At 46.6% G+C, this 9,907-nt stretch overlaps 1 protein-coding gene across 1 annotated transcript; it reads right to left on the bottom strand.

The window, feature by feature from the left end:
- Positions 1-308: 308 nt before the first annotated feature.
- Positions 309-4,348, bottom strand: zic3 (zic family member 3 heterotaxy 1 (odd-paired homolog, Drosophila)). Its single transcript, XM_055643969.1, has 3 exons — positions 2,720-4,348; positions 1,655-1,818; positions 309-1,121 (listed from the first exon to the last, which is right to left on the bottom strand). Exons 1-3 carry the CDS (start codon positions 3,711-3,713, stop codon positions 939-941), a joined length of 1,341 nt encoding a protein of 446 aa, XP_055499944.1. The 5' UTR covers positions 3,714-4,348; the 3' UTR covers positions 309-938.
- Positions 4,349-9,907: the final 5,559 nt, after the last annotated feature.

Genomic DNA, 9,907 nt, shown 5'->3' with positions numbered 1-9,907 from the left:
TTTCGGATGAAACACAACATTATTTCCGTCTGAGCCCCTTCCCCCTACACTATCAGCCTCATTCACACACACTCGCCAACATCATTAATTCGACCGCCATCTAATTGATATCACTGGCTATTTTAAATTTCCTTTAAAGGCCCTGATTTACGTTCTGTGGTTTTATGTTAATTACGAATTAATTTCCTGAACGGTTTAAAACCCAATTTCCCAAAGATTTGGGCGTTAAATCCCGGCAACATTCCCCGATTGGTTATAATCACTCCGAGTAGCTGAATATCGGACAGACAATAACCTTCGTTTGTAAATGAAAATTGTTTAATGTTAACTTTGTTATAATTCCTTTTCCAAAAAAAACTGTACATAGGGTTTGTTAGAAAACAATTCTTCATAAATATCGTTTCAGCATGTCACGTAAATATCGACAATTAAATTACAAAGTGATAAATATGACATCATGAATATGTATATTTACAGAAAGTAGTTGATACAAAAAAAGGCAACGTTCAATTGTCACAATGTGCGCGGGTAACAGGGCGGCGCGACCCGCGATAAGCATGGAACAACTACAACTTTGACCCAGTCAGACAAGAAATACATTCACAAGGATTGTTTTAACTTCAAGACATAACAGGACTTTGGCACTTTCTTTTAAGACTGTCTGGATTTTACCTCGCAGACGCCATGAATTCACAGCGAATAGCGACGTCCCACCCCACCAACAAATACCGCTAAGTCAACCAAACAAAATTCATCACCTCTGAAGCTCCGATGCAATCGGTTGAAATCCTGAATGTGCTCTCGGTGGCAAAAAAAAATGTTTGCCTTGAAAACGGAGCCAACCGCAGCCGCTTGCAACCGGCAGCTTTGTGCCGGGCAAAGGTTCAACAGGTCCGAGTTGGCGAGGCGCCGGCACCCTTCTCCCCAGCCCCCGGCCATCACACGTACCACTCGTTAAAATTGGGGGGTAGCGGCGGGTTGTGGCTGGGGTTGTGCTGAGCGCCCGGTGCCCCGCTCTTCCTGGGGTCTTCGCTGTTGGATGAGAGCAGGGCCGGGGGAGTGGACGACTCATACCCGGAGCTCGGCGCAGGCGACGAGTCCGAACCCTGAGATTCGTGGACCTGAAACGAGAAAACAGAAAGGCGGCTGAGTGGATTTCCCAAACAATTCCTGGCGCGCCCGTTCCCCCAGTCCCTCCCGCAGAACTTGGTCTCTTTCAACCGATCTGCATTTATTTTTAAAAGAACACTCCGGGGAGTTGCCTGAGACTTCATTGTGGTATAGAGAAAAAAAGGACACACAGTGCTGGAGTAACTCAGCGTGTCTGGCAGCATCTCTGGGAAAAATATACTGGTTTACAGTTTTGTTTTAAAACACAGTGCTGGAATAACTCAGCGGGTCAGGCAGCATCTCTGGGAAAAATATACTGGTTTACAGTTTAAAAAAAACAGTGCTGGAATAACTCAGCGGGTCAGGCAGCATCTGTACTCCTGCATTTTGTGATTTTTTTTGTAAGCCAGCATATTTTCTCCAGAGATGCTGCCTGACCCGTTGAGTTACTCAATCTTGTTCTGTCTGTGTGCAGTTCCATGCGTTTACATTGTGGCGCAGATGGTCGAGTGACTGTGGGGGAAAACCACGTCCAGGCGGTTACCTTCATGTGCTTGCGGAGGGAGCTGGGGTGGGTATACGACTTGTCACACATCCTGCAGATGTACGGCTTGTCCGACGTGTGCACATGCATGTGCTTCTTGCGGTCGCTACTGTTGGCGAACCGCCGGTCGCAGCCCTCGAACTCGCACTTAAATGGCTTCTCACCTGCATGGAATCAACAACAACAAAAGTATCCGTCAGGAATTGCCTGAAATTTCAGTCGACTTGTGTTGAGACTGCAACTGCCGACATTGTGTAACTGGTGAAGTTGTTCTTCCAGTCCGTTGACTATGTAGACCAAGTTTACCAAAAACATCAAGCAACGAAATCCAGCAAAATCTAATCAACGAAAAAACCACTCCAGTTTAATAACCCCCTTTATTCTGCAATTAATTTTTTCACTTAAATTAATAATTTAATATAATCTTGCGCATAAATCTCATTTTCAAGGCTAGTTTTAACAAAGCTTTGAGTTGTTTGTTTACGAGCAAAACTGAAGTTTGAAACCTTCGCGTTTGTCCCAAATTTAAGCGGAAAGGACTTGGAAAATGGCGTGCAATTTCTCGGTAAATTATAGTTCCTCGCATAAAGACGTCGGCTATTTTGATCTTTTTCCTTCGCTCAAAACCAAAACGAAATAGCCTCGTGTGCTGCACAGTGCTCTGCTTGTTTCAAGCGGCGCGGAGCCTACTGAGCGCGGCACAAGCCGGGAGTAGAATGAACGGTTCCCTCTAATCCTCGATAAATGGAATAAAAGCGGCCTCTTTTATTGCAGCAGCGGTAATAAAAGACAAACGCGCGCATCTTTAGAATTGTCTTCGGAAAACCTAGCGGCGCCGGCAGTCAGTGAGAAAGGCTCCCGTATTTTTTTCCACACTGAAAATTAATATTTTTCGAACAAGTTTTGTATAGACATTAAGCCAACTAACTGGGGAAACTGAGAGTAAAATCTAAGTGTTTCTGGGCGAAGCTTTGAAGGGGGACAGAGCCGATTGCTGCAACTTGGGAATGTCGGACAGTAGCAACGGGCGCTGCCAACACAGCTCCCCCCCCCCCCCCCCCTTACCTGTATGAGTCCGTTTATGGATCTTCAGGTTTTCCGACCTGGCGAACACTTTCCCGCAGCCGGGGAAGGGGCAGGGGAAGGGTTTCTCGCCTGTGTGCACACGGATGTGGTTGATGAGTTTGTATTTGGCCTTAAAGGACTTGCCCGCTCTGGGGCAGTGCTCCCAGTGGCAGATGTGGTGAGAGTGTTCGGGGCCGCCGACATGTTCCACGGCGAGATGGGCCACCAGTTCGTGCATGCTGCCGAATGTCCGCTCGCAAGCGCTTTTGCCGCGACTGGCCTGAACCTCTTCCACCCACTTGCAGGGCAGTTCCTGCTTGATGGGCTGCCGCATGTAGCGGAAGAAAGCCCCGGGCCCCTGGTGCCCCGCCACGTTCATTCCCACCGTCATGTTCATCGGGCTGTAGTTGTGTAGCGGAGCGGCCGAGTAGGGCTCGTTCCTCGGGTTGCCCACGCCTCGGTAAGGGTCACCTCTCCCGAACAGGTCCCCTTGCAAGCCGAGCCGCATCGGGCCGTTCACGACGTGTCCAGCGGGCGACGAGTGGCTGGAGGGTTGCTCGTGTAGTCCAGGGAATAGTAGGTGTCCCGGGGGGTCGACCATGCCCGGGGGTCCGTGCATCGCTGGGGACGCCGATGCAAAAAGGCCGTGCTGGGAGCCGGCGGGACCGGACTCTCCGATCGCGCCGCTCCGGTTGCGGAACAGGAACTCCCGGCTGGAGTTGAACGGCGTCCCGCCGTAGGAACAAACCTGGCCGGCGTGAGGAGCCAAGGCGGCAGCATAGCCTGATGCCTGAGGGGTGAAAGCCGAAGTCTGCCCGGCCGAAATCTCGTGAGCCCCCGGGTTTAGTTTGAACGCTCCGGGATGCGGCGAGTCGCAGAAGGCGCCGAGCCCCAGAGTGGGCTCCCGGCTCGACATGTCATGATGCCGGGGGCTGCCGAAAGCACCCACCCCCAGGGTGGGGAACTGGGCTCCACCGTCGAGCAGCATCGCCATCTCCCCAATACACGCCGGCTGCCGGGGGGTTGCAGGCAGGTGGCGAGGGAGGGGGGTCGCGGCGGACCCGCAACTTCGCAGAATGTTTCGGCTCAGTCCTTTTGCATTAGAAACGCCTTTTGATGGGCTCGGTCTGTTGAAAAAAAAAACCCAAACTGCAGGAGTGATTGTTGATCACAGTCAGACACCTCCCGTTCAATAGGCTGGTGTTCCCATACTGATAGTCAATCACTCAATCGCCAGCCAGCACACTACCCAACTCAAGAGGCAACCCAGCACAAGCCAATCGCAGGCAGAGAGCCTCGCCGTCACATGGGGCTCAGGCCGCGTGTGGATTGGAAGAGGCCCGGTTGACTGGCACAAACTGCTATTAAAAATGCAAAAGGCGCACAGCTTCTTGGCGAGGATTGGCTGATTCTGGAGGGTTATTTACAGGTATGGCACCTCCGTGCTCTCGCCCTTGATTAATTGTGGCTAGTTCAGCCCGATTTGCATCTTACTCTTCCATTTAATTTCAGAAACAGCGGTTAAAATGTGCTGGATGTTTGGACTTAATTGCGCGCAACTGGTGGCGCTGCCGATCCGCTCTTTGTGCGCCCCGACCATCTGTACACTGGGAAAGGTCGGCAAATGCACAGCCCTTGCGTCAATCAAACCCACACACAACAGTTAGCGCGGAGAGCAGTCGAGAAGATAGATATCCGATGTTTCAGTGACGGTCGCAGATATTGAATCTGGAGTTCTGGTTGGCTACCCCCCCCCCCCCCCCCCCCCATATTCCCATGTGTTCGTTACATTCCCCCCCCCCCCCCCCCATATTCCCATGGCTACACCCCCCCCCCCCCCCCCCCCCCCCCCCCCCACACCATATTCCCATGTGTTCGTTACATCCCCCCCCCCCCCCCCCACACATATTCCCATGTGTTGGCTACACCCTCCCCCCCCCCCCCCCCCCCCCCCCCGTGAAACATTAAAATAAGAACCCCCTTTCCTTTTCAAATAATGTTTTGCGATTCTCAGCGACAATACACACGAAATCTCTGAAGCCTATGAGCCGGCGTCTTGTTCACACCGATTCCACGGGAGGTTTCTGTTCACACGAGCGTTTAGAAGTTAACTATTATTTATAACACTCGTCACGCATATTTTTTTGACAGTGTAACACAACACTTTTCCACCTGGCCCGATATCACAGGAAAAACATCTGCCTTTCTGATGTGATTATTGGTTTTGTTGAATCGCCCCTTGTAAATAATCAAACCCCCTTTACCGAAAACTCCATTTCAGTAACAATATTTATGACGCAATTTCCACCATGTCGATTCTACATACAAAAAAAAAGGTATAAGCTGTGTTTGGAAGGAGGGCTGCGAAAGATGTGGGCTTGCTATAGCCTGGGATTCTTCCAGGCAAAGGCTGGCTATTGAGCCGTCTCCACAGAACAGCCGCGCCGCGCTGCAGGAAACATACAATCTGATCAAGTTCAGGGATGCATAGAGAGTCTGCTTCATGCCGAGCTTTATAACTCGCTTCTTTGACGGCTCTTATCCCCAAACAGTGCTTTGGAAAAAACTTCACTTCCTTTTTTTTTTAGTTTTGTAAAGAGTTGAGTGTTCAGCGTAGCTGCTCACAGTTCCCCAGCCTATGTTCTCCCAGTACACTCAGTCACCGGGTTTACAGGCGAAAACAGCCACGAGGTGAGTCCTTTCCAACGGTAAATAATTATATTCCTTTATTCAACATGTTTTTAGAGAGAAAACATGCATAGTTTAGCAATACTTCCTTAACGCCGGCGGCCCACCGGATTAAAAAAAAAACTAGCTTTTGCTATTCATTCCTCAAACGATTTGCGTTGTAAAGGTGAGCGGTTTAGTAAGTTGAACGAGTTGTGTATTGGTTGTGTTTGTAGATGGATGTGATCGTTGTCGGTTTTAGTGACCCAGAACGAGAGAATTATGGAGAATAAACAGGAGCCGCCGCCAGCGGCTCGAATCCGTTATGTTTTTATTTTGTAATTTGTAATTTTACAACAAAAAAACTCGCAATGAAATGTTTACAACTGGCCTGGCAAAGCATCTCCGTGAATTTTCCACTGGTGATTCTGAGATGAACCGGTTTACAAGTTACTCCAAAAGTTGTAAGATTTGCTGAAAATTAATTCGTCGCTGTTGTGAAAAGCGACCTCCAACCTAGCCCGGTTTCATTAGTTTCGGGGGAATGGGAAGTTTCAATGTTCAATGCAGGCCCGAGTCGCCAAGGCTGTGTGTCTCTGTGAGATAATTAATGACAAGACGCACGTGCTCCGTTTTCTCTGGTAACAAAAACGCGTAATTCAATTAGGTCATCAACTGGCTGTCCCGTTGTATCGGTCTTCTGATGTCGCCGACTCGGCCAAGGCAGGCTCTTTGACCTCTGACTTGTAGCCTGCCACATGTGTAGCCCTGTGATGCTGCCGTTAAAATAATTTGAGCCAACTGTTACATTCGCAACAAAGTAGAGAGCGCATCATCGCACCTTGGGACCCGCTCCTGGTTCTGTCTACACTTGAATTTCCAAATTATCCTCGCACCTCGGCCGGCCCTACACAAAGCCCGCCCGTGCCGAGCGGAGAGTTGCAAGGCAGAGCTTAACTTCAATATAAACCTTTTAACACAGTGAACTGGATGGAGGCAGGCTTAGAGTTACCATTTAATTGGTAGTCGCTGCATTTCTCCACTAATAGTTTACAGCCAAAAGCCGACTAAACGCGGCTAAAATAGCACACGTACATCGTTTAGGAGCGATGGTATAATATTGAGTATATTGCCCATATTTGTTCCAATCAGTACATACTCATGGAACTTGATTTACCGAGGCGATGCAATTAATTGAAAAAAAAGTTCGCTTTTTTAGATAGTTGAGTTGTTAATGCTTACTCTCTCGGATGCTCAAAATCCACCACAAAGTCCGCTGCACTCAGTAGGTCTTAGCGGTTAAAATATAACAATACCGATATGTACGTAACGCTGCCCGGGTTGTACTTCGGCTGTTTGTGAACTTGCATTATGTAGCATCAGCAACTTTGGAAAGTGAACCCTGTAACGCTGCGTGATTTAAAGAAGCGCTCCTCTTATTCAGAGCGCTGCAAACAAAGGCCTGTGTGGTTGATTAATGCTTTGATAATTAAACGTGCGGGTGAAGTATTCTCTTGTGGAAATAAGCATAAATATTGTTTCTGGTGCGTGGACGAATCAGTCTAGATTAACCCAAGTATGTTGGATTTTTAATTACCTGTCATATTTGTCTTTTCATAATGAGTTATGTTTTCTGATCACTTAATTAGCCGGGAGATGTAACATTCAATTAACAATTTTTTTAACTGAATTATTTGGTGTAATAAACCGGTTCCACTTACCTTGTACTTATTTTGTAAAACGGCCACAGTATTCAGTTAAAAATAGAATTTCGTGGATTGAATTTCCAAACCTATTTATTTCATTTTCTCTCCTCCCTAGAATATCGGGCAAATTACGACCAGTAATATTATCGATCGCCTTCGTCCCTGGCATATATCTAACTATATTATCATTATAGTCAAGCAATTGGAATGGAACATATTACTAGAACTATTTTCAATTAAAGTCGCTCTCTTTGGTAAACATGTTCTCGACATAGTAGGAGCTTCACTCAGAATTTACTAAACGGTTACTTTGTTATATTTACGTTTCTGAGATAAGTAACTATGGACATTTTCTCCCGGATCCAAGCATTTTCAATTTATCTCAAATGGCCTTTCACTGCGAAAATAACTGCCACCAGTTTAGAGGGAAATTGTAACATCGCAACACCTAACAGTCAGAAAAATAGGCGACCAATGACCCACTCTGTGTATTTGATCAGATCTGTCGTTGCGTTGTAGAGTTACATTTATGTAAAATGATCACATGTCATTTAATATTTTTCTTAAATTATCATAAATAGATCGCTCATATTCTTTCACCAAATAACACGGAGTCTGGCGTCAATATGCCGACGAATCATTTGTCATTTCCACATCTTACTACCGTCACGAGTCTGATCTTTTATCCAAATAAAACATATTTATATAAAATGGCTGTAAATATCCAGCAGTGTTGTAGCGCTGTGTGGTGTCATCTATAAAACAAACTACAAATATGTTTGAAATATGAGAGGAAGCAAATGATTGTGTTTGTTCAGAATGCACATCCTTCGAGGATACGCTGTCACCACCGACATAGTCAGTGTCAGACGTGGGATGTAGAAATCTCACAAGTGTCAAATTCTCTCCCTCTCTCTCTCTTCCCAACGTAACTAGAATTTCGGTTACTGAAACGTTTCGTTTGCTTTAATAACACAACAAATATACATTTCAAATTTGGCGGCTTGCAACTTTGTCAAAATTAAAAATCTCGTCGATTTGTATTTATTTTGAGAATGGTTGGAAAATAAGTGTTGACTGGTTGTGAGAGAAAAAGGTGAATTCTCTGGTTGCGCTGGGGAGATGGGTGTAATACGCCTCTGTTTTCTCTCTCTCTCTCTATATATATATATATATATATATATATATATATATATATTTTGTGCACCTTTTTCTATCGAGCGTCATACAATTGACATTTTGAATGATATCTTGTCATTCCTAAATTCCTGCGCTAAATCTAAATATAAGTCGGGATCTCAATGACAAAACAATGTTGTAATCGAGGAGACTCAGAATTGCATTTGTGTCAATTATAAAAAAACTTGTTTTCAGGATGAGACCAACAAACATATCTTCAATTGTCCTCTGTTATGGCCCCAATCAATCGATAACCGATGCACCATCCTGTAGGGAATTATTTATACACGTTACGTTAAAGAAATGGTGACCAGAATAGTGGTATTTATGGGTGTTCAGGGGCACCTTAACCCAATAGACCATCAACAAGCTTAAACCGTCGTAAATCTCGCCCTCTGCTGCATAAATCAAATGTGCCGAATCCATCAATAAAACAATATCGTTCCTAATTGCATTAAAGCATCAGACGGGGCAGAGTAATATGCGGCGATATTTCACCGAGTGCAGCATTATTGTACGATTACCTTTTGCAGTTGAGAAGAGTTGTAAATATCTCAATCAGTAATGATGCTGACCTGTGACCCGGAGGGTGGTTCTATTGTGTTTTGCTCTTTTGTTGTCCGCCCGCATACTTTTATTGACCTCTTTCTGCGTGTCTGCGCCGGAGTGAAGGGACACTTGAAGGCACTTGTGTGAGGCTGCAGTAGCCGTCGCCCTGACAGGCCAGCCCCAGCTACCAGCCTCAAATACAGTACTGGCTTTAAACACTAAAGGTGGGAGCCATCCGCCTTCTCCGCTCCTGCGCTTCCCGGTGCTCAAGGGTATAAACGCTCGGTACAGTCTGTAAGGGAAGGGGGGAAATCAAGGAACCGCATATGTTGGAAGCATATGTAAGCAAGACACAATGTGCTGGAGGGATTCAGCGCGTCTATCCATGCTCACTACAGATGCTGTCTGACCCGCTGGGTTCCTCCAAGACTTTGTGAAGGGTAAGGGGGAACTCGCCTACAGTTGCTCCTCTGTCCACATTAAAAAAAACAAGCCTCTCTCTTCATCACGTCGTTAGTTGTGGAACCTGGGGGGGGGGGGGGGGGGGGGAGGCTGCCCATTCCCTCCACAGATGCTGCCTGACTCGCCGAGTTGCTCCGGCACTTTGTGTTCTGCTCAAGATTCCAGCATCTGCAGTTCCTGGTGCCATCATTTGTGGAATCTTCCAGTGAGCAGATTACCGAATTCCCTGCATTATTGCGCAAGTACAAAAAAACCCAACGCTTACTATAATAAACTTTGTTCATGATTTCTATGAGAACGCCCTGCCTCATCCACAGCTGCTGCTCGGCCTCCTGAGTAATCCTATATACGTGTATAATTATTGATCTAGATATTAGCCTATTGATTTATTTGTTCACTTCTGGATCTCCCTGTTTATCCTCAATCAGTATGCTGCACTATAGGTTACGATTACAACCCGCCATTTACACTCTGTATCTGTGGCTTGGCTCATGGCTCATGGCTCATGTCTCTTGGCTCATGGCTCATGGTTCATGATCCCATCAAACCGCGGTATTATTTGAAATCACGGAGAGCTGAGAAATCGCCTTTCGTTCACCAAAACCAGAATGAACCGTCAAAACTG

This window comes from Leucoraja erinacea, chromosome 12 (assembly GCF_028641065.1).
Source record: "Leucoraja erinacea ecotype New England chromosome 12, Leri_hhj_1, whole genome shotgun sequence".
NCBI classification, from domain to species: Eukaryota; Metazoa; Chordata; class Chondrichthyes; order Rajiformes; family Rajidae; genus Leucoraja; species Leucoraja erinaceus.
The sequence above is the reverse complement of the archived record's forward strand: the minus strand, read 5'-3'. Positions and strand labels throughout refer to the sequence as shown.